The sequence below is a fragment of the Trachinotus anak genome, unplaced genomic scaffold (assembly GCF_046630095.1).
Source record: "Trachinotus anak isolate AG129_WGS33_773 ecotype Australia unplaced genomic scaffold, CSIRO_AGI_Tana_v1 ptg000019l, whole genome shotgun sequence".
NCBI lineage: Eukaryota > Metazoa > Chordata > Actinopteri > Carangiformes > Carangidae > Trachinotus > Trachinotus anak.
The window spans coordinates 15872501-15899028 of NW_027273870.1; the positions used below are offsets into that span (position 1 = coordinate 15872501).

The 26528-nt window shown below is 40.3% G+C and overlaps 1 protein-coding gene across 10 annotated transcripts in view; it reads left to right on the forward strand.

Annotated features, from left to right (window-relative positions):
* ank2a (ankyrin 2a, neuronal) overlaps positions 1–26528 on the forward strand; it is an 86962-nt gene that overhangs the window by 27088 nt on the left and 33346 nt on the right. For 4 of the 10 annotated variants that reach the window (XM_071503949.1, XM_071503957.1, XM_071503955.1 and 1 more), the window contains 35 exons: positions 432–530; positions 642–740; positions 844–1029; positions 2636–2734; positions 3161–3259; positions 3461–3559; positions 3693–3890; positions 4328–4426; positions 4547–4645; positions 4803–4901; positions 5099–5296; positions 5404–5502; positions 5702–5800; positions 6099–6296; positions 6549–6647; positions 7218–7316; positions 7453–7551; positions 7648–7746; positions 7883–7955; positions 8899–9025; positions 9178–9256; positions 9343–9446; positions 10128–10163; positions 11474–11698; positions 11799–11897; positions 12471–12625; positions 12925–13136; positions 13233–13440; positions 13719–13815; positions 13968–14196; positions 14427–14552; positions 14664–14786; positions 14892–14924; positions 15022–15043; positions 16714–26121. In XM_071503949.1, the coding sequence (XP_071360050.1) occupies positions 432–530; positions 642–740; positions 844–1029; positions 2636–2734; positions 3161–3259; positions 3461–3559; positions 3693–3890; positions 4328–4426; positions 4547–4645; positions 4803–4901; positions 5099–5296; positions 5404–5502; positions 5702–5800; positions 6099–6296; positions 6549–6647; positions 7218–7316; positions 7453–7551; positions 7648–7746; positions 7883–7955; positions 8899–9025; positions 9178–9256; positions 9343–9446; positions 10128–10163; positions 11474–11698; positions 11799–11897; positions 12471–12625; positions 12925–13136; positions 13233–13440; positions 13719–13815; positions 13968–14196; positions 14427–14552; positions 14664–14786; positions 14892–14924; positions 15022–15043; positions 16714–26121 (13522 nt within the window). Of the gene's footprint in view, positions 1–431; positions 531–641; positions 741–843; positions 1030–2635; positions 2735–3160; positions 3260–3460; positions 3560–3692; positions 3891–4327; positions 4427–4546; positions 4646–4802; positions 4902–5098; positions 5297–5403; positions 5503–5701; positions 5801–6098; positions 6297–6548; positions 6648–7217; positions 7317–7452; positions 7552–7647; positions 7747–7882; positions 7956–8898; positions 9026–9177; positions 9257–9342; positions 9447–10127; positions 10164–11473; positions 11699–11798; positions 11898–12470; positions 12626–12924; positions 13137–13232; positions 13441–13718; positions 13816–13967; positions 14197–14426; positions 14553–14663; positions 14787–14891; positions 14925–15021; positions 15044–16131; positions 26122–26528 lie in introns of those variants that run through there. The other 6 variants (XM_071503951.1, XM_071503950.1, XM_071503952.1 and 3 more) reach the window with 6 other exon arrangements.

A 26528-nucleotide genomic window follows, 5' to 3' on the forward strand; every position in this document is an offset into this window, starting at 1 on the left:
AAAAAGATACTTTCCTTCCAGTGGATAAGAGAGAGGGGGGAGTGGCAGTGAGTGTGGGGTGGGCTGTGTGGACGTTGAATGCGTCAGGTTTAACAGCTAGCGACAGTAAACAGTCTGCAAGGAATCTGTCACCCCTCCTGTCCATGTCCTTGGATTGACATCAGTATGATCCTTGGTATTATTCAGTCAACAACCTCCACATCCTGAAAATAAAAACAGACGCAAGAGCAAAACATTTGTGTGTTATCAATTTGCAGAATTTGGTTTTCAAGGAAGGCAATGTTGACATCAGAGGTTTCTGTGTCTGTCACACTTTATATACTCTGTCTCTTTTAACCAGCTCAGAATTTTTAAGGCATTTGTACCCACACAGGATAGGCACATACACATATATATTTGGCTGGTGGCCTTAACCCTAGTTGTCTCTGCAGAAAGGAAACACTGCCCTCCACATTGCCTCTCTGGCGGGACAAAAAGAAGTAGTCCGACTACTGGTGAAGAGAGGAGCAGGTGTCAATTCTCAGTCACAGGTGAGAGGCCTTTCAGTAAAAATAAGCTACATTAAACTATGTAAAAGTGTGTCACACCAAGACTGTGATCTTCACTGAAATTGTATGTGGACGTGTTCATTGTCTCTACAGAATGGATTTACCCCACTTTACATGGCAGCCCAGGAGAATCACTTGGAAGTGGTGAGATACCTGCTGGAAAATGAAGGGAACCAAAGCATTGCAACAGAGGTTGGTTTTTGTGTAATGAATACACGTATATAAACATTTTCCCCTCATTTCCTCTAAATGAATTGGAGTCTTTTTCATGTCTGCCTCGTCTCTGCTCATCCAGGATGGCTTCACTCCACTGGCCATCGCTCTCCAGCAGGGTCACAACTCAGTGGTCTCCCTGCTGTTGGAGCACGACACCAAGGGTAAGGTTCGACTACCGGCCCTGCACATTGCAGCCCGCAAAGACGACACAAAGTCTGCCGCACTGCTGCTCCAGAACGACCACAACGCTGACGTCCAGTCTAAGGTGAGGGAGAGCAGCAGAGAGATACTGATAGAGGAGGAGGAGTGAAGGGGAGAAGGGTGTAGTGGAGTGAGAGATAGCGGGAGAACAAAAAAAGAAGAGTGCAATTACAAAATGGCTCTCCCATTTTGTGATTACAAAAAATGGAGAAAATGGAGGGAAGCATGCAGGGAGGTGGCAGATAATGCATCAGACTGAATGGATAAATGTTCATGTTGACAGGTTTATTCATTTTATTGATTGTGTGTGTGTCCCTTTAGAAATATGATCATATTAATGGACAGAGCCTCTTTTTTGTTCACTTCTTTCTCTTTGCTTTTTGTTTTCTATTTGTGTGACCTTGTAAACTTACCCTGTGGTTTATATGAATGTCCTGATGAGCCCTTTCCCTAACAACCCAACTCCCTATTCCCCCTTTCTCTCTCCATGCATCCTGACCAGATGATGGTCAATAGAACCACAGAGGTATACAGACTCATCACCTCTTCACTTGATTCCTTTTTCTCACTTCTGACCATCTCTTTCAGCTCTGTCGTCCTGATCTTTCCCTTATTGAATGAGGAGATGTAAAATCCTGCATGTCAGAATTATGAGTCATTAATATGAATGCATGCAGCTAACTATGCTTTAATACACACTCCTGCATGGCTGATAGTAAAATGCAGTGTGTCTTATGAATAGATCCCAGAATATGTTAGTTTATTGCATTTAATGACAGATCTTTTTTTTTTAATTTTACTTTACTGTTCTTTTTTTTAAAGTTAGAAATAATTCTTTAAAATATATAACTGTTAGATATTTATATACGTACTTACTTTCTGACAGTTTCACATCTTTATTTATTGCTCTTTTTCTCTGCATAACCAACAGCATGTGTACTTCTGAGCATGTTAATATCATTGTTTTTCCTCTCTGAAACACCTTGATCTTTAAGTTAACTCTGTTTCTTAATTAAATTGCACCATGTCTATCAGAATGGGAAGGTAAGGATTGAACCCACCTACAATTGTGTACTGTAGATACTTATATATACAGCTTATATGTAAATGTCCATTTGTCCATCCAAGCAGATACACATAGTTGCTTTGTGTATTTGAGTTTTCGTTTTTCCTGTCTTATTTTGACCTTTGACCTTTCCGCTTATTTTTTTTAACCATTTGTTGTGTTTTTTTTTAGCAAGCATGACAGAATTACAGGCTTTTTGCATGCATTATGTATTGCATGTGCTATTTTGGGGTATGCTCATTGTTATGTTTGTTACACCAACATATCTGGTTTCTTATTTCAGCATGCAGCCTCATCATAATACTGCTTCAGCAGTGTCAGGTGTCCTTCCTGTATCTGCTACAGAAAAATCCTTTCTTTCTTTTTCTTTCTTTCTTTCTTTCTTTCTTTCTTTCTTTCTTTCTTTCTTTCTTTCTTTCTTTCTTTCTTTCTCTCTTTCTGTCCTTCTTTCTTTCTTTCTGGCTCTTCTTTTGCAAGTGTTCTCCTTTTTCTCACCTGCTATTTCAACCAATCTTCTGTTTCTTCCTTTTTTGTGTCCTTCAACCTCTGCTTCTTTCCTTCTCACTCTCTTCCTCCAACCTTTCTCCTTGTCTGTTTCAAACAGAGTGGGTTCACCCCTCTGCACATCGCGGCTCACTATGGTAACGTGAATGTCTCCACCCTGTTGCTGAACAGAGGAGCTGCTGTGGACTTCACAGCCAGGGTAGCGCCCTATCTCCACTTCTTAGCAAATCAAGACACTTTCTCCGTTGCTGTCTCTTAAAACCTGACGTGTGTGTTTGCAAAACAGTTTGTTTGCTAAATGTTCCCTTTTAATCTAAGCCTTTACTAACTGCATTTTTCTATAGCTTTTTAAACATTGTACTTCTCCCTGCATGTTTTCAGAAAAATAGCCATCCTCAGACTGGTGCACAAATTTAGTTTCTTAAATGCAGTTGGGTAGTTAGTGATGTAACTTTCTATTATTGCACTCAACTCAACAGAAACAAAATTTAAAATCATGTGATGTTGAATTGCAATAAAATTTGAATAATTAGTCATTTCCCACTCACAACCATTAAATATATATTTGTGAATGGGAATGTTTACACGGTGGTAAACCTCTTGTTTTCTGTGACTGCTTTGTCAGAATGGGATAACTCCTCTCCATGTGGCCTCCAAGAGAGGCAACACCAACATGGTGGCCCTGCTGTTGGACCGAGGGGCCCAAATAGATGCTAAAACCAGGGTGAGACTCTTATTTAAAGTCTGGACATCAGCTTTTATTAAACTGTGACAACTGTGTAACTACCCTTTAATGGCTGCATTAGAGTATATTCACTACTCGGACATTTCCTCTTTTGTCACAACAGACAAACTGGATTAATGTCTATAGTTTGTATACATTTATGTGTTTGTGTAATTCTCTGCATGTATGATCATGTCCCAGGATGGGCTGACCCCGCTGCACTGTGCAGCCAGGAGCGGACATGACCCTGCAGTGGAGCTGCTGCTGGAGAAAGGAGCCCCCATCTTAGCCAGAACCAAGGTACTGTGCATCTGTCCCAGCACCAGTGTACCCCAGAATCTTTCTTACATCTTTTCCTCCTCGTTGCTTCTCATCTCTGCCACCTTTTTCTTCATTGTTTTATTTTTCTGACCTTTGGCATCTATCCACACAGAATGGACTATCCCCATTGCACATGTCAGCCCAGGGAGACCATGTAGAGTGTGTTAAACACCTGCTGCAGCACAAGGCGCCTGTTGATGATGTCACACTGGACTACCTCACAGCGCTGCATGTTGCAGCTCACTGTGGCCACTACAGAGTCACGAAGCTGCTGCTAGACAAGAAGGCCAATCCCAATGCTAGAGCACTGGTAGGTGTTCACAGGAAGGAACGACTGTATAAACACAAATATAGGTATCAACACAGACACATAAATATACACAAATGCAGGTATACACAAACATATAAACATTTGCAGACAAGAGTGACAAACAGTACCGTCCATACAGAGACTTGACATGGACAGAAGTTAATATTTGGTATTGGTAAATCTTGGGGCAAAGAAACTCTGATAATTAGAAAAATTATCAATAATGGAAGGATAAGAGATTAACTGCTAAACAACATACAGAAGGAAAACAACACCATTTTCTTCTGAAAGACTGGAGGCAATTTGTTACCAGTTGAAAGCAGTAATGGTCACATGAATTAAAGTGTGAAAAGTGAAAATAAATGTATTCCCATAGCTGTAGATCATACAGACATTTGGTATGTATCTATTCGTTTTTCTCTCTCTCTTTTTACCAGAATGGCTTCACTCCCCTTCACATCGCTTGTAAGAAGAACAGAGTGAAGGTGATGGAACTGCTGGTCAAATATGGCGCCTCCATTCAGGCCATTACTGAGGTGAGATTTTTTTTTAGTGGGAATGTGTCAGGATAGCATCTATCAATACAATACATGCTTCTGTTTCCCATTGCATTTAATGCTCATCCTCTCTGTTTGTTTTTCTCTTTCTTATTCCAGTCTGGTCTGACTCCCATCCATGTAGCAGCCTTCATGGGTCACCTCAGCATTGTTCTCCTCCTGCTGCAGAATGGAGCCTCTCCTGATGTCCGTAACATTGTGAGTACGATTTTGACAATTAATCTGTTTGGCTCAATAGTCAGTTGTCAGAAATACATATGTCACATAAGTAAGCACACATTTTATCAGTATCAGTTTTCGTAAAGTGGCCACCTGGCAGCTTTTGCTACATAAATGTTCTGTCTTTGCTTATCAGCGCGGCGAGACAGCTCTCCACATGGCAGCACGAGCAGGTCAGATGGAAGTGGTTCGCTGTTTGCTGAGAAATGGAGCGTTGGTGGATGCCATGGCCAGGGTGAGTCAGCAGTCGCATCATCAGAGTAAATCAGAGTTGGTAAATGAGCATATTTCACTCACTGGATTGCATACACATAGGCTAGTCATGGGTCATGTCGTCTGCCTTGGCTCTGCCTCTCTCTGTGCTTTCTTTGTTTGTCTCTTATTTCCCCTCTGAACTCAAACATGTACAATCGTTTCATCTTTCATCCACAGGAGGACCAGACTCCCCTCCACATTGCATCCCGTTTGGGGAAAACAGATATAGTCCAGTTGCTGCTACAGCACATGGCCCACCCAGATGCTGCCACCACCAATGGGTACACTCCCCTTCACATCTCAGCCAGAGAGGGCCAGGTGGAGACTGCCGCTGTGCTACTGGAGGCTGGAGCTTCGCACTCAATGGCCACCAAGGTGAGGAGAGGATAAGATGTGATGATATATAGAGAGAGAAACATTGAAAACAACAGTTTGGACATGTAGGTTTGAAATAAACTTTGTGTCCCCTTTTCCCTCTACAGAAAGGATTCACTCCGTTACATGTAGCAGCAAAGTATGGAAGCCTTGACGTAGCAAAACTTCTCCTTCAACGCAAAGCTTTACTCGATGATGCTGGAAAGGTGAGCTGAAGATTCTGTATATGTATTATTTCAGGGTAATTCTCTTAATTTCAGTGACTGCCTTGAATTCATTTGTGCTTCTCAAACAGACAAATTACAGAGTAGAGAAGAACTGTTTGTAAGCAGGAAGGTGAATCATGAAGGCACATTGTTTCATAGTAGAAACAACAGTCCTGAAATCAAATGCTTCCTCTTTCAGAATGGCCTAACTCCTCTACATGTGGCAGCTCATTATGACAACCAAGAAGTAGCTCTACTGCTGCTGGATAAAGGGGCATCACCTCATGCTACTGCAAAGGTTAGACCAAGCATGTTAAAGAAGAAAAATACTTCATACACTCTCTCACACTATTGTTTATATGTTATACATTCAGAAGTTATTTTGTGATCAAGCCCTGCAGTTTACTTACCGATAACCTGTTTCCTTCAACCTACCTCATTATTCACCACTGGAAAAAATCTATTTTTTTGTTGAGGTTCTTGCGCAGTGGTTACATAGTGAAAGAGGGAGAGTGATGCTGAGAAGCCCTTGTTTTTGTTTTATTTATTTTTGGATCTGTCACAGTATTTAACTGCTAACCTTCCTCCCTGTGCAGAATGGCTACACTCCTCTCCACATTGCAGCCAAAAAGAACCAGACAAGCATTGCATCAGCATTGCTGCAGTATGGAGCAGAGACCAACGTTCTTACCAAGCAGGGAGTCAGCCCTCTACACCTGGCAGCCCAGGAAGGACATGCTGAGATGGCCAGCCTGCTGCTGGGCAAAGGAGCTCATGTCAACACAGCCACCAAGGTCACACATGAACACAGGCTCAATTTAATACTGTCAGACACTTGTTTTGATGTAGTTCAGATGCTGTAACTATTACTAATGGTGCAAGGAGCAGCATTAGTCCTCACATTCTCACCAAGCAAGAAACATATAAATGCTATGAAAATATTCATATGCATATCCATTCAGAATAAGCAACAGTGATTTAGTTACAGGTTCACGTGCATAATATAAACAACACAGGTGGGCAACTGTGTGCTTCATGTGTTACAGAGTGGATTGACTCCTCTGCATCTCACAGCCCAAGAGGACAGGGTAAATGCAGCAGAAGTCCTGGCCAAACATGATGCCAACTTGGATCAGCAAACTAAGGTACAAACACACACATACATGCAAGTACACACAAACATAATAAAAAACAATACACACTCAAAAACTGTGGAAGTGGGGAGACGGATTTCTTATCCATTGAATATGAGGAATTTATTTACGGTAATTCTGTGGTGAGTTCTTAGAAGATCATAACATGATACACAAAAAATATTTTCTTGGGTGAATTATGACTCTTGTGTGTGTGTTTACTACTGTAGTCTCTGTTTACCAGCTGCATTTTAAGTGTTACACACGCATACATTTTAGCATACCTGCCACCTACTGGCTTTTGAGAAGCATTGCAACATCTACATCATTCATTGATATCATTCTCCTGAATGATGAATGGTATTGCATCTATGACAGTTAGTTGATGACAGTTAGTTGTTGTTAGTGCACATAGTGGTCACATTTCACCAATGGTCATGAGTCAAACTAGTGCTTCTTTTTTTTTCGAAGATGATTTTAAAGTTATACATATTATCATAGCAAACAAGTAAAATAAAAGAGGCAAGTTTGGAAATAACATTTTTTTCTCTGCATCATCCTCTCATCCTCTCTACACTTCAGCTGGGATATACCCCTCTGATCGTGGCTTGTCACTATGGAAATGCCAAGATGGTGAACTTCCTATTACAGCAAGGTGCCAGCGTCAATGCCAAAACCAAGGTAGGCTTCTAATGTCAAATGTGAAGCAGACAAACTCTGCTCAAATTTAATCTACAGGCACAAGGACGAGACAAAACACAATGCAGTTTTATCTTTATATTGACCACACAAACTATTCCTTTATTTTGTTCCACAGAATGGTTACACACCACTTCACCAGGCAGCACAACAAGGGAACACACACATAATCAATGTTTTGCTGCAACATGGAGCCAAGCCTAATGCTACTACAGTGGTAAGAAGGAAAAAAATGTATATACTTTACTCTCATAAACATAAAAAGTTTTGTGAACATGGAGTCACATAAACTCTGTGCCCCTCTTCCTGTTAGAATGGAAACACTGCTCTGTCAATTGCTAAACGTCTGGGTTATATCTCTGTGGTGGATACACTGAAAGTCGTCACAGAGGAGATCGTCACTACCACAACGGTAAACTCCATGTGTGATACCTTTTGGCAGCAGATTCTGGACCACTTAGTTTTGCCTTACATTTCCCACAGAGCCCAGTTGAAAGTTCTCTGTTCTCTTTATATTTTTCCATGACTTTAAATGTGCGTCACATCAGACGGTCACAGAGAAACACAAGCTCAATGTCCCTGAGACCATGACTGAGATCCTTGATGTTTCCGATGAGGAGGGTGAGTTACTATAAACAAAGCAAGCATATCCAGTTTTATCCAGTTGCTCCACATTAAACCCCTTATTTTACTAGCAAAGGAATATGCAAAGATTTTTAGGTTAGAGTCAGATACGGTAACCCAGATTTGCCCTTCGACAAATATATTATATAGAGATATTTTATGTAGCTGTGGTTCTTAAAGTTGTGTGTTCCATAGCTCTGAGGCTGGAGGATGAGCCATTATTTGAGATGTCTGTGCAGCTAGAAGGTACTGCAAAATGTTTACCCTGCTCTGCTAGCTTGGTGTGGGCTATATTTGTATTCTAGTTACTAACCAGTCATATGGATTATATTGGAAGTGTGAATTGACTTTTTGCAAAAACAATGACTTTGGGGAGTTTAACCTTTTACTCTCAACTTTGTAAACCCCTGGGTTGTCTGCATCTTCAGAATACATGCGTTTTGTTGGTGTTGTTGTGCAGCTACAGACCTGAATTTACATGAGCAAACCCTCCTTAATACCTTGTTGTTATTGGGTATAATCCGAGCTTTGTTAATTGTGTTTGAATGCAATGAAACTAACTAATGAAGTGTGTGGAGATGTGGACAGTTATGATGATTATGGCCAATTAAGGAATGCACTTGATGTGAACATACTTACACAAGTATGGTATTTGTTCTGATCAGTCAAACATGTCAAAATGAGCTAGAAGAAAAATTTTTAAATTTAAAACTTATTTTGCAAATTGCAGCTTGCATGTTGCAAAGTTGGTGAGAGGTTCCAGACTGGAAGTTCTCACACAGTCCTTTGAGCTGAGATATTCAGAAAGAGCAGCAGCAAAGGACTGTGGACCCATTTAAATAAATGCAGCCTTAACAGGTCAAGAACTTCCAGCCAGGTGTCATAAGCAAAGTAATTTTTTTGTTTACAATATCTCAAATGCCACATCTTTGTTTCCCAGGTGAGGACACTATGACGGGCGATGGTGGGGAGTATCTGAGAGCAGAAGATCTCAGAGACCTAGGAGATGACTCTCTCCCAGGACACTATCTGGATGGCTTCAGCTACATGAGCCACAACCTTGACAGGTCACAAACATCACACACATACTAAAACTAAAACTAAAGTCTTACTTCATAAATGACAACACACATGTGAAGTGGGTGATGACATATCACTACAGACAAATCGAAAGATACATAAAAGGAAACTAAAAAATATATCTACTGTGCTTCAACAGGCAGCAGCACACTCCCATTCACCAAAGCTTCCATCAGAGAGACGGAGTTCTTATTGAGGACATGCTTACAAGCCACCAGGTGAGGATAAAACATATTAACAGTGCAATACTGATATTGTCTGGTTGTGATTCTGTGATTCTGAACTGTCGTTTGTTGGTTTGTAGGTGTCAGTACTGTCTAGAGAGCATGAAAAGGACTCGTTCCGTCTGAGCTGGGGTGCTGAGCACCTTGATAATGTGGTGCTGTCCTCCAATCTGCTACACTCTGGGTACAGACCTCACTCTGTCTTACACACACAAATGCACACAAAATTACACACATGTTCCCACTACTTCCTGGACTAAAAGCGACACTAAGGATATTTATTTATTCTTGAAAACAAAGACTCTCATCTTTCAAATGCTACTGTTTGTTATCAGGAGTGTAGGCATCACCTGTGAATCAATTTTAATTTTTCTTTACATTGTTTTTGGTAAGACTTTATTTGGATGGCCGCCTACAGAGAATCTACAGAGTATTTGTAACATTTCAAAAGGTTATTAGTTGAGATTCAACAATCCAGTCATTTGGCTAACCATAACCCTAACCATTAAATGACTGATTAATTGTTTGTTGAGTATTTGCATATACATTGTTGAACTTAAGGTGAGCATTCAAATATTCAACAAACATTTGTGAAATGTTAGAAACGCTCTGTAAACTCTCTGTAGGCGCACCATCCAAATAAAGTGTTACACTGTTTCACTCCTTCACATCTGTGTTTTCTATTCTCCTTCCTTCTTTTATCTTTGCTTCTGTGTCTTATTCTGTCTCTGGACAGGTTTTTCCTCACTTTTACTCATTTTTTATTCTGTTTTTGTGTATTCTCTTGTTGCCTCTTTGTGCACCCTCTTGTCTTGGCTGTGTTTGTGATTGTGTGTGTGTGTGTGTTGTTGTATTCTGCTTCTAGCCGCTCCTCTCCGTGCCTAGACCATGACAACAGCAGGTGATACTCTTTATTTTGGCTACTCTCTTTTTCTTCTGTCCTCCGTGCCTTTACTTTTTTTTCTCACCCACTGCTAAATGACCCTCTCATTCAACATCCTATCTGTCTGCACGATTTCACAATGCATGACTTTACATTTCTGGGGTTCAGGTTTTGTTAACTAGAGATGTTACAACCAATGTTTTTATCCTAGATTCAGATCTGATTCCTTTAATCTTGAGGATCTGCTGATACATAGAGCTGAGATTCTTTTTATATTTTTCTATCTAATATAACAGCAGTAGTCTTTTAACATAACACAGTTGGACTTTATCACAGTTACAAATTTGACAGTCCTCAAACAGTGAGGCTGGTATTCAATATTTTTCTTATTGTCAACAAATCCCAAAAAATGTGGTAGTACGTCCCCTATACTTACCAATCTCCTCCATGCTCCAAGCCTATTTGTTCCTTATGAAGACAATAAAACTGGTAACAAATATAAAGTTCCATTAAGCAAACATTACTGAAACAGGAGTAAACAGTGTTGTCGTTGTTGCTGTTGTTGGAGACTAAAATGTGTTTTGTGCATTAGTGGATATTTACAGGGCCAGAATGGTATATGTGGGATTGACACATAATAAACAGCAGTGCTCTTTTTCAGCAATGTGAAGTCAGATGTCACCCAGTGCAACAGTGCAGCTCATTTATGTGTTAAGATTTTGGGCAACAGTGGACGTCTACAACACAGAGCAATAAGCTAATACAGGATTTAGCTACATAGATTATACTTGTTGGATTAATTCAGTGTAAATTCTGGTGTGTTTTTAATGGGATTTGATCACAACAAGAAGAATACAGACTATTGCCAGCCGTATCCTTTAATAGATCTGATAGCACTCCACTCCATGTCCTGATCAGCTCGCATACTGGGTTTGCAGTTTCACTATGGACATCTTTAAGTTAACATGTTAAAATTTCATATGTAGAAAATGTCAGTGTAACTGTAAGCATCTGCTTGCCTGAAGACATCTAATATTTGAATCAGTATCCATACTTATTTGCTGTTTGACACACAAGATACTCAAGAAAGAATCTTTTATCAATGCCCTCCTCATCGCTCTTGCAAGTTCAAGTGGAATGAAACTGGAAAGAATTGAAAACAAGGCTGGAATGAAATGTTATCTGCTGCGACCTGCTCATTGTTGTATCACTGCTGACTGATTTCATAAAAGTAGCTCCCTGTTTGCTTCCATTGCTTTGTTTGCATGGAGGTTAATAGCCAGAGATTTAAGTCTTTAAAAACCGCTTTGCTGGGCCGTTTTCTTCAGCTTCCTGGTCAGCTTCATGGTAGATGCCAGGGGTGGGGCCATGCGTGGTTGCCGTCACAATGGCCTGCGAATCATTGTACCACCAAGGAAGTGTTCTGCACCTACACGGGTGACATGCAGGCTGGTGAAGAGACATCGTCTGGCCTCTATGCCCCCTATGGTGGAGGGTGAGGGGCTGGCTGGTCGCATCATAGAAGTAGGACCCACCGGAGCACAATTCCTGGGGTAAGTGTGTGTGTATTTGCTTGTGTGAATGTGCTTGCAAAGTTGTGTGGTGTGTTCTTAATTTCATCTTCATTCCCCCTCTGTGCTGCGTATGGATCAGTAAGCTACACCTTCCCACAGCTCCGCCCCCTCTGAATGAGGGCGAGAGCCTGGTCAGTCGCATCCTGCAGCTGGGTCCACCAGGGACCAAGTTCCTCGGGTAGGACAATGGGTGGGGGATACCCTATCAACCTGGAATCCTGGTCACATGTTCCCCGACATTTTTCCACTGTGTCAACCTAAGACTATATAATTTTTTTTAAGTTTTCAGTTGCAGTTTATGGTGACTCGTTTTTTGTTATTTTGTTACTTCCTTTCTTTCTTGGTAGTTCAAACATACAAGCTTTAGTCTGAAACCACCTTACCCTTTGCCTTGCTTTTCTCAGTCTCCAGTACCAATCTCCAGACTTTTTAGATAGACTTTGTTGTTTATGTGGAATGAAGGTTTATGTTTTGGCTTTATGTTAAAACATTTTCAATTTAATTTTCAATGAATATGTTTGTTTTTACCAAGCATGAAATAGACCTGATGTTTTTTGTTAAACTCAAATGTGAATCATATGTCTTTTTTGTTATGTTTGTGTCTTTTTTTTTTTTTTTTTTTTTTAAAGCTTGCATGCATAACTCAACCCAAACATCATATTGTCACTGATAAAGTCTAACCTCTTCCAAACTGTTACCACATTCTTTTAAGCACAATTTGTGTTTAACTTTACCTGATCACCCCTTTTAGGCCTGTGATTGTGGAGATCCCCCATTTTGCAGCTCTGAGGGGCACAGAGAGAGAGTTGGTAATCTTGAGGAGTGAGACAGGGGAGAGCTGGAGGGAACACCACTGTGACTTCACTGAAGAAGAACTTAACCAGATACTTAACGGCATGGATGAAAGTAAGGGATCTTAACTGGACTGTGATACCAAACAAGAATTGTTGATAAGGGGTTGAAATCTCACATCACAGCATTTTTGGTTCTGACAATACATGAAAACACTACAGCACAGACACTTTAAGCCACAACATGATCACATTAAGACACAACACAGGCCACGGAAGAGTAGTGAAGCAGAACAGAATTCCCTTTTAGAGTACTGCTGTGTTAACAAAGTACAGGACTGAAATACTGTTCCACATGAAACTCCATTAATTCATTCATAGGATACTTAAACTGAATATTTCTTGTCTTCACAGAACTTGATTCTCCAGAGGAACTTGAGAAGAAAAGAATATGCCGCATCATCACCAGAGACTTCCCACAGTATTTTGCGGTGGTGTCTCGGATAAAGCAAGACAGTCATTTGATTGGACCAGAGGGTGGGGTCCTTAGCAGCACCCTTGTGCCCCAGGTCCAGGCTGTGTTCCCTGAAGGAGCTCTCACCAAGAAAATCAGAGTTGGGCTACAGGTACATACAGTGCATTCTGTGGCCAGACATACATGAGAAATTTTAAAGGAATCAATAAAGCTGTTACATTTATGTGGTTTTTGTACCTTGTTTTAGGCTCAGCCCATTGATGTGGATGTGGTGAGAAAGATTCTTGGTAACAAAGCCACATTCAGCCCAATAGTGACGTTGGAGCCAAGACGAAGGAAGTTCCACAAACCAATCACAATGACAATCCCTATTCCCAAGAGCTCCAACAGTGATGGGCCAAACGCAGTATACAGTGGAGAGACCCCCACTTTACGTTTGCTTTGCAGTATTACCGGTATGGGGAATAATCAATCATCATATAAGTGGACAATATAAAAATAAAAGCCCCAAAGCCTCTAGTTGTTTGATATCAGATTGTAAAAAATATGTTAATCAGATTGTAAAAAAATATCTAAAATATTTCCGCTGTAAAGTAATACCTGTCTCAATTTGGTTTTCATCATTATGCTTGGAAAGCACAGAGAAATCTTTTCATAATTTTTCCTCACGATAAATACAAACCAGTTAGTGAACCCCTGTGACAGGTGGATTAACACTCTTTCTGTGTTTCAGGTGGAACCACTCCTGCCCAGTGGGAAGACATCACTGGCTCCACACCTCTCACTTTTGTTAACCAGTGTGTTTCCTTCACCACAAATGTGTCAGCAAGGTAAATCCTCCCTACATTTTTAAATGTGGAGTCTTACATTTTTTCGACATCCTGCTCTTCTTTCATTTAGGCAATTTAATATCATACCATGACTACCTTGAATACTGTGACATAAAACTGTTACTGACTAAGAGCCTTATTCTTTTTCTTAGGTTCTGGCTGATAGACTGCAGACAGATCCAGGAGTCTGTTAGTTTTGGCTCTCAGCTGTACAGGGAGATCATTTGTGTTCCATATATGGCCAAGTTTGTCATTTTTGCCAAGACACTGGATCCTATTGAAGCTCGCTTGAGGTGTTTCTGCATGACAGATGACAAGATGGACAAAACCCTGGAGCAGCAGGAGAACTTCACTGAAGTTGCCCGCAGCCGGGATGTTGAGGTGCAGTGTGATGGGATGGTGGGGGATACTTGATCATCTGAAAGGGGTGAGGAGAGAAGTGAGAGGAATAATACTGAATTAGTCTGTAGCCACAGTGCAGAGGTATAAAGAAGGATACTAAGGATTCTAATTAGTACAGCTCATATCTTTAAAAATCCCCACAATACTGTCTGGAAATAGACATTAATGGTTTGTTTGAAAGATGAAGACAGCTGTCAATCCTCACACAGGTACTGGAGGGAAAACCTATATTTGCTGACTGCTTTGGAAACCTGGTGCCTCTTACCAAGAGTGGACAGCACCACATGTTCAGCTTCTTTGCCTTCAAAGAGAACAGACTGGCCCTCTTCATCAAAGTATGACTCCACACTGGATGAAAATATCTAAAATACAACTGATTTACCCAGAGGTTCAGCAATCTGATATGTGTACTTAATGGGCTGAAATGTTGTGTCATTAATGTACAGATTAGAGACACAGCACAGGAGCCATGTGGTCGCTTGTCGTTCACAAAGGAACCACGGACATACCGTAGTCTTAACCACAATGCAATCTGCAACCTTAACATCACCCTCCCAACATACTCAAAGGTTAGTCTGAATAGAATTAGGTTTGTATATATAACTATAACTATCTATTCTTAATTGCAGTAACTCCAATGTTTTGCTTTGCCTATGTTGCATTCTTCTCTCTAGGAGTCTGATTCAGACCAAGATGCAGATGATGAGGTAAATAAAGTTTACGCCATACAATGGTACAACAGAGAAACAGTAATATCATAATTCAGTTGCAGATAACTATACCTTTTTTATCTTCTTTCTGCAGAGTGAGAAGAGTGACAAGAAATGTAAGCTGAACTCTGTTGTTTGAAATATAATAATAATATATAATAATTGCATGATATAGTTCCATGCATTTCAGACATTTTACATTTTCAGTGGTCAGTGTTGGTAGTGAGGGTACCAGTGTACAGTTTTTATGCAATTATATTTTGCAATTAGAACAGTCTAAATTGGGCATGAAACATAAAATTTATTGGTCAAAAAGTTTGTAAAGGGCAGAAATATGAAAATTGTTATGTGCCAAGAGATGCACTGACTGTTGAATGTTGCTTTCTGTTTGGATTAACCCTGCTTTCTTATTTTGCTCTACTAACACTGTATAGTTACATGTTTGTTACTGGCAGCTTTGCTATGGCTGATGTACTCCACATTCCCCCTCACTCCAAACCCCACTGACTTTCTCCCACCCTTAACATTTTCATTTTCTGTAATTGCTATGACCTTTTATGTTTTTTTATGAATCACAATTTAAGGTAAAAAATACTTTTTAAAATCCAAATCCACTCAAAATTGCTTTGATTTTCAAGGTATTTGTGTTAGAATTTCATCTTACCATAAGATTTGCGGTCACCATATATATAAGAAGTTTTCATTTTTACCAATTATTATTATCTCAGATTACATTTCAAAATAGTTTTACCAGTTGAACAACGTGATGTTGTTTGTTCATATAGGTGTGTGGATTTACTGTATTGCTGGATTCTTTTTTATTATCATCATTCATTTTGTGTGATTTTGGACACTGTTATGTCTTTTGAAGTATTTACTTCAACCACACATTTCTTCTTCATTTACCTCTCTTAAGTTGCTTTTATTCATTAATTGAGTTGCGCTATTAATTAAATCACTCTCACAATTTTACATAGTTTTACACCACCACTACTTTTCTGTATATCAGCTAATAAAGCTGTAAGGTCACAAAACAGAATAAATTAACTATATAATTACATTTACAAATTTTAAGTTATAATGATTTTTGACACAACAGACACTGCATCTAAAATAAAAGGTGTTCATTTTTAATATTTTGGTATAATATATGACATTATGTTTCGAAGTTAAATAATAGAATTAAGTAATTTACAAAACTTTAAAACACACAAAAAATAATGTGTAAACTAATCTGATTACATGACATGAATGATCTTGCACCTCTTCATTACTAAAACCCTGTTAATTTTTGTATTCAAAGTTTATTATATTTACTTTGTTTTAAAACTTTAATTTGTAGGCAGACATGACTCTTCATGTCAGCAACAATCTTGAGAATTTTTGTTTGTCTGTTATGTTTCCTTCCTGTCCCTTTGTTACATGTGTCAGTTTCTCTGTTCCCTTATGGTTCTGTTTGTGTATTTTGTGTTAAAATTCTGAAAATGTAGTCAAACAAATTAGATTAACATTGTTCTCGTCCATACTCTACCTGTTTTGTTACTCCTCCTGGCTTTGCTTATGCTGTTGCTGCTCTACTCCCTTCCAAACTCTTCTGGATCACTTTGTCATCTCCTTTTTGGTCTTCTTTTCAAGACTCCGTTATCTTCTGCCCTCCTTACTCTGTGAACTCAAGATGGATTTTTGATGGCAATGTCTTGATCACAGTTTTCTGATGTCTCTCTTCCCCACTTCATTTGTCCCTTATGTTCTTTACCCTTTTTGGTTGTGATTTCTTTAATTGAAGATGATGAATCTGAATCAACTGAGACATTCTCCCTGAGAACTAACCAACCTCTTGACCCTGCAACCCTTGCAAGCCCAGATCTTCTCTCAGACATGTCGGACATCAAAATGTCTGCCATTTTGACTGCAGAGCAAATGAATGAAGAGGGAGCTGAAGCTAGAGGGTTGGAGGAAAAAGAGCATTTGGCCATAGTGCAACAGTTCAAAGACAGGCTAGAAAATGCTAGGGAGACTCAAAGAGATGGATTAAACATCAGTAAACAGGAAGTACAACAAGGTGATGCTAAAAAAGAGAAATGGGGTTCACTCTGTGAAACTGTTGAAGAACCAGTCATACAGGAGATTTGCATTGAGAGGACGCCTTCAAGTAGATCTGCCACACAGGCCAGAGACATGACAGGCATGATCTCCCACCTCAGCATGGACATAGATGAATACTTTGAACAGCACCCTATAGTGACAAGTTGTTCTCAAGAAGATCTTGTCCAAGATAGATTTGAACAGGTTATTGTGAAGCGTGATGGAAAACGGCGTCCCCCAGATATCAAGAAACCTATTAGGAAGAAACTTAGAGACAGACAGCGTTCTGGATGTAGCAGCTCTGAGGGAGAACTGGAAAGGATGAGCTCTGAGGAGTCTCTAGATGGTGATGCAGTTCTTAAGGAGAGTGGCCTTGTACCCACCCCAGATATCAACCCCCCAGCTTCTCCCTTAGTGGTTGAAACACCTATAGGATCTATAAAAGACAGAGTTAAAACTTTACAAAACAAAGTCGAAGAGGATGAGGTGCAAAAAAATACTCAAGTTGTAATACATGAGGTAAAATCTTCTATCATCACAAAGAGGACGGACAAAGACATGCCAGAACTCCCCAGAGTTCCCAAGTCCCCTAAATCTCCCAGATCTCAGACAGAAAGATTAGAGGAGACTATGTCTGTTAAGGAGCTCATGAAAGCATTCCAGACTGGGCAGGACCCTTCAAAAAGTAAATTTGGGCTGTTTGAACACAAAGCCATGGATCCTTCACAGGAGCAAAAAACACAAATCGAAACTCAGAGCCTCACAATTTTCCATCAGCAGAGTGATGTTAAGAAATGTGACAAAACAGGCTTACAGGATGAACCAGTAAGTTTCATCAAAGATAATGCTGTGGAATCACAGTTAATGTCAGGTAGTGCTTACCATGGAAAGACAGTTACATTTGTTGATACGGTTCAATGTGACAATAGAAAGGTTAGCTCAGAGAGAGAGACACCAGAGCAGGAGACTATGTCTGTGAAGGAGCTGATGAAATCATTCCAGACTGGGCAAGATCCCTCAAAAACTAAAGCAGAGCTTTTTGAACACAAAACAGCGGCCACTTCGTGTATTTCAACATTGATATCTGAATCAGCAGATTCTGAAGAGATACAGAAACCAGAACAAAGTCTTTCACAAAATCCAGAATCACAAATCCAAACTCAGAGCCTAACAATTGTCCATCAACAAAGTGATGTCAAGAAGTGTGAAAAACCAGACTTAGAGAATCAACCAGTAAGTTTAATCAAAGGTAACGCCAAGGAGTCACAGTTAATTTCAGATGGTGCTCCCTTTAAAAAGACAGTAAAGTTTGTTGATACGGTTCAATGTGATGATGGAAGTGTTAGCCCACAGAGAGAGACTCCAGAGCAGGACACTATGTCTGTGAAGGAACTGATGAAATCATTCCAGATTGGGCAAGATCCCTCAAAAACTAAAGCAGAGCTTTTTGAACACAAAACAGTGGTCACTTCTTGTATTTCAAAATTGATATCTGAATCAGCAGATTCTGAAGAGATACAGAAACCTGAACAAAGTCTTCCACAGGACCCAGAATCACAAGTCCAACCTCAGAGCCTGACAATTTTCCATCAAGAGAGTGGTGTCAAGAAATGTCACAAAACAGACTCTGAGGATCAACCAGAAAGTTTAATCAAAGATAACTCTGAGGAATCACAGATATTGTCCGAGAGTGATTATCTCAGAGAGACAGTAAAATTTGTTGATACGGTTCAATGTGATGATAGAAGTGTTAGCCCTCAGAGAGAGACCCCGGAGCAGGAGACTATGTCTGTGAAGGAGCTGATGAAATCCTTCCAGACTGGACAAGATCCCTCAAAAACTAAAGCAGAGCATTTTGAACACAAAACAGCGGCCACTTCGTGTATTTCAACACTGATATCTGAATCAACAGATTCTGAAGAGATACAGAAACTTGAACAAAGTCTTCCTCAGGACCCAGAATCACAAGTCCAACCTCAGAGCCTGACAATTTTCCATCAAGAGAGTGGTGTCAAGAAATGTCACAAAACAGACTCTGAGGATCAACCAGAAAGTTTAATCAAAGATAACTCTGAGGAATCACAGATATTGTCCGAGAGTGATTATCTCGGAGAGACAGTAAAATTTGTTGATACGGTTCAATGTGATGACAGAAGTGTTAGCCCTCAGAGAGAGACCCCGGAGCAGGAGACTATGTCTGTGAAGGAGTTGATGAAATCATTCCAGACTGGAAAAGATCCCTCAAAAACTAAAGCAGAGCATTTTGAACACAAAACAGCGGCCACTTCGTGTATTTCAACATTGATATCTGAATCAACAGATTCTGAAGAGATACAGAAACTTGAACAAAGTCTTCCTCAGGACCCAGAATCACAAGTCCAACCTCAGAGCCTGACAATTTTCCATCAAGAGAGTGGTGTCAAGAAATGTCACAAAACAGACTTTGAGGATCAACCAGAAAGTTTAATCAAAGATAACTCTGAGGAATCACAGATATTGTCCGAGAGTGATTATCTCGGAGAGACAGTAGAATTTGTTGATACGGTTCAATGTGATGATGGAAGTGTTAGCCCTCAGAGAGAGACCCCGGAGCAGGAGACTATGTCTGTGAAGGAGCTGATGAAATCCTTCCAGACTGGACAAGATCCCTCAAAAACTAAAGCAGAGCATTTTGAACACAAAACAGCGGCCACTTCGTGTATTTCAACACTGATATCTGAATCAACAGATTCTGAAGAGATACAGAAACTTGAACAAAGTCTTCCTCAGGACCCAGAATCACAAGTCCAACCTCAGAGCCTGACAATTTTCCATCAAGAGAGTGGTGTCAAGAAATGTCACAAAACAGACTCTGAGGATCAACCAGAAAGTTTAATCAAAGATAACTCTGAGGAATCACAGATATTGTCCGAGAGTGATTATCTTGGAGAGACAGTAAAATTTGTTGATGCGGTTCAATGTGATGACAGAAGTGTTAGCCCTCAGAGAGAGACCCCGGAGCAGGAGACTATGTCTGTGAAGGAGCTGATGAAATCATTCCAGACTGGACAAGATCCCTCAAAAACTAAAGCAGAGCATTTTGAACACAAAACAGCGGCCACTTCGTGTATTTCAACACTGATATCTGAATCAACAGATTCTGAAGAGATACAGAAACCTGAACAACGTCTTCCACAGGAGCCAGAATCACAAGTCCTACCTGAGAGCCTGACAATTTTCCATCAAGAGAGTGAGGTCAAGAAATGTCACAAAATAGACTTTGAGGATCAACCAGTAAGTTTAATCAAAGATAACCCTGAGGAATCACAGATAATGTCAGGTAGTGCTTATTTCGGAGAGACAGTAAAATTTGTTGAAATGGTTCAATATGATGATAGAAGTGTTAGCCCACAGAGAGAGACACCAGAGCAGGACACTATGTCTGTGAAGGAGCTGATGAAATCCTTCCAGACTGGACAAGATCCCTCAAAAACTAAAGCAGAGCTTTTTGAACACAAAACAGCGGCCTCTTCTTGTATTTCAACATTGATATCTGAATCAGCTGATTCTGAAGAGATACAGAAACTTGAACAAAGTCTTCCCCAAGAGCCAGATTTACAAATCCAACCTCAGAGCCTGACAATTTTCCATCAGCAGATTGATGTGAAGGAATGCGACAAAATAGACTCAGAGGATCAATTAGCAGGTTTAATCAAAGATAACTCTGAGAAATCACAGTTAATTTCAGATGGTGCTTACTTTAAAAAGAAAGTACAGTTTGTTGATACAGTTCAATGTGATGATGGAAGGGTTAGCCCACAGAAAGAGGAGGAGACTAAATCTGTGAAGGAACTGATTAAATCATTCCAGACTGGGCAAGATCCCTCAAAAAACAAAGCAGAGCTTTTTGAACAGAAAGCTGTGGCTTCTTCTTCTATTTCAACATTGATATCTGAATCAACAGATTCTGAAGAGATACAGGAACCTGAGCGAAGTCCTACACAGGGTCTAAAATCACAAATCCATACTCAGAGCCTCACAATTTTCCATCAAGAGAGTGATATTAAGAAATGTGACAAAACAGACTCTGGGCATGAAGAAGTGAGTCTAATTAAAGGTAACTCTGAGGACTCACAATTAATGTCAGATAGTCCTTACCTTGAAGAGGCAGAAAAAAATGTTGATACAGTTCAATGTGATGTTGGAAGTGTTAGCCCACAGAGAGAGACTCCAGAGCAGGAGACTATGTCTGTGATGGAACTAATGAAATCATTCCTGACTGGGCAAGATCCCTCAAAAACTAAAGCAGAGCATTTTGAACACAAAGCATTGGCTTCTTCTTCTACTTCAACATTGATATCTGAATCGGCAGATTCTGAAGAGATACAGAAACCTGTACAGAGTCTTCCACCGGAGCCAGAATCACAAATCCATACCCAGAGTGTTAAGACATACTTAGAACAACCAGTAAGTTTAATTAGCGATAACTCTGAGGAATCTCACTTGATTTCAGATGGTGCTTATTTTGGAGAGAGAGCTGACACAATTCATTTTAATGATGGAAGTATTAGCCCTCAGAGCGAGGAGCTAGAGTTCTCAGGGAAGGGCATAGGCAGGATGCAGTTAAAGGAACCAGTCATAAGCACTGGTAGAAGTTTATCTGAAGACACGCAGATAAGCCCTGATCGCAGACCTTCTGAGGACTTCAGTGCTGACATAAAGGCTGAGTTGGAAGACAGTCCTGAGTACCAGCTGTTCAAGCAGACATCAACAGCTACAGATGTGAGCTATCAGTTGGAGGCATCTGAGGGAGAGGCTCTGGGTGATGATAGTGATACAAATCCTGCATCTATTTTGAGTCCCTGTATAAGGAGTTATTTCGGGAAAGGTGTTTCTTTTATTGACAATCAAATGAAAGATGATGATCTAAGTCCTGAGAGTCCCAAGCATGAAGGCTTGGCTGAATCTTCAGATGTTAGTGTTGATATTAGGACCCCTCATTCCAGCTCAGGGGAAAGTGAGAATTATGAAGGTCTCACAATGACCCAGCAAATGACCAATGAAATGCTTACTTACTCTGCTAAAAGAAAAGAAAAGTACACCATACCTTCACAGGAGGAGAAAATTCATGAGTCATCCAAAGACAGTACAACAATTATTCATGTAAGCAAAACACCTTTAACACAAACTGACACTGAAATACCAGATGTCAAAACTGAGGAGCCACCACTCAAAGAAGTCCACATTGAGAAGAATGCAACAAGACAGGCATCCACGGGAGTAAAAGATATGTCAGGGATGTTATCCTTATTGAACAGTGACTTGGATCAGCTACAAGCTAAGCCTGTGGTAAGCCAAACACCAGAAGAGGATATTGTTCAGGAGAAATTTGAACAAATAATTTTAATAAAGGACAATGATAAAGAAACTCTCACAGTTACCACTGATGAAAATAAAGGAGCAATAATGGATGGGACAGCAAAAGAAATAAATGTAACAATGGCAGAACATTCAATCACAAGGAAAGCTGAGGAATTGAGAAGTGACTATGAAGAAAGCAAAGCATCCAAACAAGTAAAACATTCGTCAGAGATGTTTTCAGTCTCAAACAATGACTTGGATCAGTATCTAGAGCCTAGGCATGTGGCTGGTCGACCAATAGAAGATGATAATGTGAAGGAGAAATTTGACATTTTACCGTCTTTCACTGATGAAAATAAAGGAGTGATACTGGATGACACAACACAAGAAACAGACTGTGCTAGATTGAAACATATAGTCACAAGGGGAGGTGAAGAGTTGGTGTGTGACTTTAAAGAAACCCACTCACACTTGACTGAAGAACTCCCAATGAAGGAGGAATGGGTAGAGAAAAATATTGCATACCAACCATCCACAAAAGTAAAGGAGATGTCCGGCATGCTGTCACTGCTGAGTAGTGACTTGGACCATTATCTGAGGGACAAGCCAGTAAAAAGTAGGTCTCCAGAGGAAGATATTATCCAGGAGAAATTTGAAGAAGTTATTCTCACCAGGAATCGAAAATCCTCTCGTGAGGAGCAAATGATAACAGTATGTGAAAAAACACAAATACTAGCTGGTATTAATGTGGACGATGAGATAGGTGGAGAGATACATGAACAGCTACAGACTGATGTGGTTGGAGTCAAAGAACTGACACCAAGTTCTGTATTGGAGACACCATTCCAAGAAGTTTGTATCCAGAGAAAGACACACCACCAATGTTCTGCATCTGAGAAGAATATGTCAGGTATGTTGTCACTTCTCAGTAGTGACTTAGACCAGTATCTCAAGGAAAGGCCAGTGACAATACAATGTCACCCAGAAGAGGATCTAGTCCATGAGAGCTGCAAACAAGTTTTACTAACAAAAGAGACTAAAAGAGAATCTCCTACAATCTCTACTGAACATAACATTATGTCACCAGAAGATACAAACATAGACATTGTGGACAAAAATGAAAAGGATGTTTTGGAATGTGAGTGGCAGACATGCTCCCAAGAAGATGAAGGTCCCAAGAGTTTCTTATCTGAGGAGGGTGAGGCTAAAATCTCTCCAAATGCAGTGTCACAATTTAATGATTCCACTGAAGGGATGGTGGACCTTACAAAGTCTTATGCAATAAGTGATGACTGGAACAATTATCATGAAAATGTCAATGTAGTTGCTCCTCATTCAGTTCTCAAACGTCCAGCTGATTTGGAGAACCTAAACCCTGTGGTTTTTGATGATCCAGCTAGAGAGCCATGTCACCAGGATTCACTAGAGGCCAGTCCTGTCATGGAAGACAGATCTTCAAAGAAATCCCCTGATTCAATTGAACCAAGTCCTACTGGAGAATCCCCTTGTCCAGACTCTCTTGAGGGAAGTCCCACTAAATCAAAGGACTCAGAACTTCAGATGCCCACCAAGTCAGCTGTGTATGAGGATTATGCTTCTCAGCTCAAAGCATGTTTTGCTAATGACAAATATAAAAGGGATGGAAGTGACCATGATGAAAAAGAGAACACTGATGAAAATATCCAAAGGGAAAATGAAATTAAAGAAGACAAATATTCCAACTCAGCAATGACACTAACTGATGGCAACATGTCCTCTGACACCAAAATTTGTGACATTGAGAATCTTCACATGCTCATAAGGCAAGATTCTCTTGACACAGATGAAAGTGGGGATGATACCACTAATAAACAATTCACCCCAGAAGAGGAGATGTTTAAAATGGCTGCAAAGATCAAAACATTTGAGGAGATGGAACAGGAGGCTAAAATGAAGAGAGACACATCTTTAGAAACAGGTGATCACAAAGACAATGAGCTAAATCTAAAATTTGGCCCAGTTAAACACTCTTTATCACAGGATACACTACACAAAACCTCTGAACAGAGGACAGAGAGTGTGACAGACGACATTCACACACTTAGTGAGACAACAGATATTACCTTGAGGATTATAGATAAGGTAGAAATTCAGTCACAACTAAAAACTACTCAATCAACTGAGGAACCTCATCCAGTAAGTGAGAAATCTGTGCCACTTTTAGCAGAAAGAGCAGCTCAAATACATAAAGATGAAGATGCCACAGAAGATGACCATTCCACAGTGAATGACACACATTTTTCCAGCTGTGTGACAGATGAGTGCCATCCAGATGAAGATGAAGTTAAGTTACCAATGACAGTTGATTTAGATTCTATCAACAGACCTCAGGCTATAATGTGTGCTAAAGAACTAGAAAATATATTCCCATATCGTGAGGGTGACAATGTTGAAGCCTTTGATGCAGAAGTTGAGGCTGAGAAACAGATTCATCTTTGTCCAGCAGAAGACATACAAACACCTTATAAAACACCCGTTCAAACCCCAGGTGATGAGACAAGCCCTGATCCGTTTCAGTTTCAAGAGGGGAAGCTGTTTGAAATGACGAGAGGGGGAGCTATTGATATGACAAGAAGAAGCTTTGATGAAGAAGAGGACGGTTATGCACTTCTTCATATGGGGGAACATCCAGTTGATGAGGTTGTGCCAGTGGAGACTGGGGAAGATCAGTCAGCCAGAATGTCTGTAACTTCAGATGATAGTGATTCTATTACTGACACAACCCTTCAAGATATCCAAAAATCATCTCTGACTCAGGGTGATAATAACAAAATTCCTACTCCCAAACCCAGAACGCTCACCAAAACCTCAAGTAACAAGACAGAGAATGAAAAGCCACTTTCTGAAGCTGATCTTGGCAGCTCCATAGAGGTTCAGCTTGGTTCCCCTAATGATTTGGACAGATTAACCGGTGATCAAAGTGAGGTTGAAAGCCTTGAAAGCCTTGGTCTAGGCTATCTAGACTCTACCATAGCTGACCTTCAATCAGACACATCCACAGTTGGCCATGCAGTGTACTCAGAGCAGAGCCACAATTCCCCAGACTCTTCTAATGATGAGGAGGAGGAGGAAGATGAAGAGGACCAGTGCTCAGTCATAGAGATGTGTCTCTCAGCTGCACAGAATGGCATCCCAGCATTCCCACCTTTGGCAATCAAACCAAGTAGCACAATAAAAGAGGTTCGCAATTTGAAATCAGAAATAATCTCAAAAGACTCACAGATATCTGAGCTTGATCATGTTCAAAGAAAAGAAGAAAAAAACTCAGCCTTGGATCGTAGGACTAGATCTGAGGCCGATAGTGACACAAGTAAAGCCCCCAATAAAGACAGTAGGAGTTACTCCGACAGTAGGGATCCCACTCATAAATCCAGCTTTTCCCCTTCCAAACTTCTTGTCATGACGGAACAGAAACCTCTAGCTCATAGGATCTCTTCCTCCTCTCCCCAAAAGAAAGAAATCCAAGTCTCTAAGACTACAGAAACATCTGTTAGGTCTTCTTTGGATACTGATGATATCAGCAGTGCTAGTCACAGGAGTCCAGATTCTGTTATTTTCTCATATGAGATCCCAGCATCACATAGTTCCGACTTTGATGGCAATCCATTGCCAGGTGTGCAATCCTCTTCTGGGACAGAGGATGTATTTGAATCAAGGCCTACCTGGGATGACACGGTGGAAACTCAGATACAGAGAATCACCGATGACCAAACTCCAAAATATCCGTCAGGTATGGCTGGACCTACATTGGCTTTTGCTTTTCTATCTCTTCTCGGCTGCAAGACCCTTATTCCTCTTCCTAAGAACAGATTGTCACCATTAGTCATGTTGTGTAGTTTTCATGTGTGTTTGTCTTGTTCCACCCGGCATTGTGATTTGTCTGTGTTTTTTTTTTGTGAGTGTGTGTGTGTGTGTGTGTGTGTGTGTGTGTGTGTGTGTGTGTGTGTTGTGATGTTTGTTTGTCGGCAAGTTACTTTTCCATCTGTGTTAGTGTATATGCAATCTCAAGATTGAATGGTGAGGTTCGTTTAGCAGTTTTGCTGAAGACTTCCACAACTAATACAGCATTACTAATATTTGCTTGCACTTTGCTTAATCAGCACATTAATACCATTGCTTACATTAATGATTGAAATT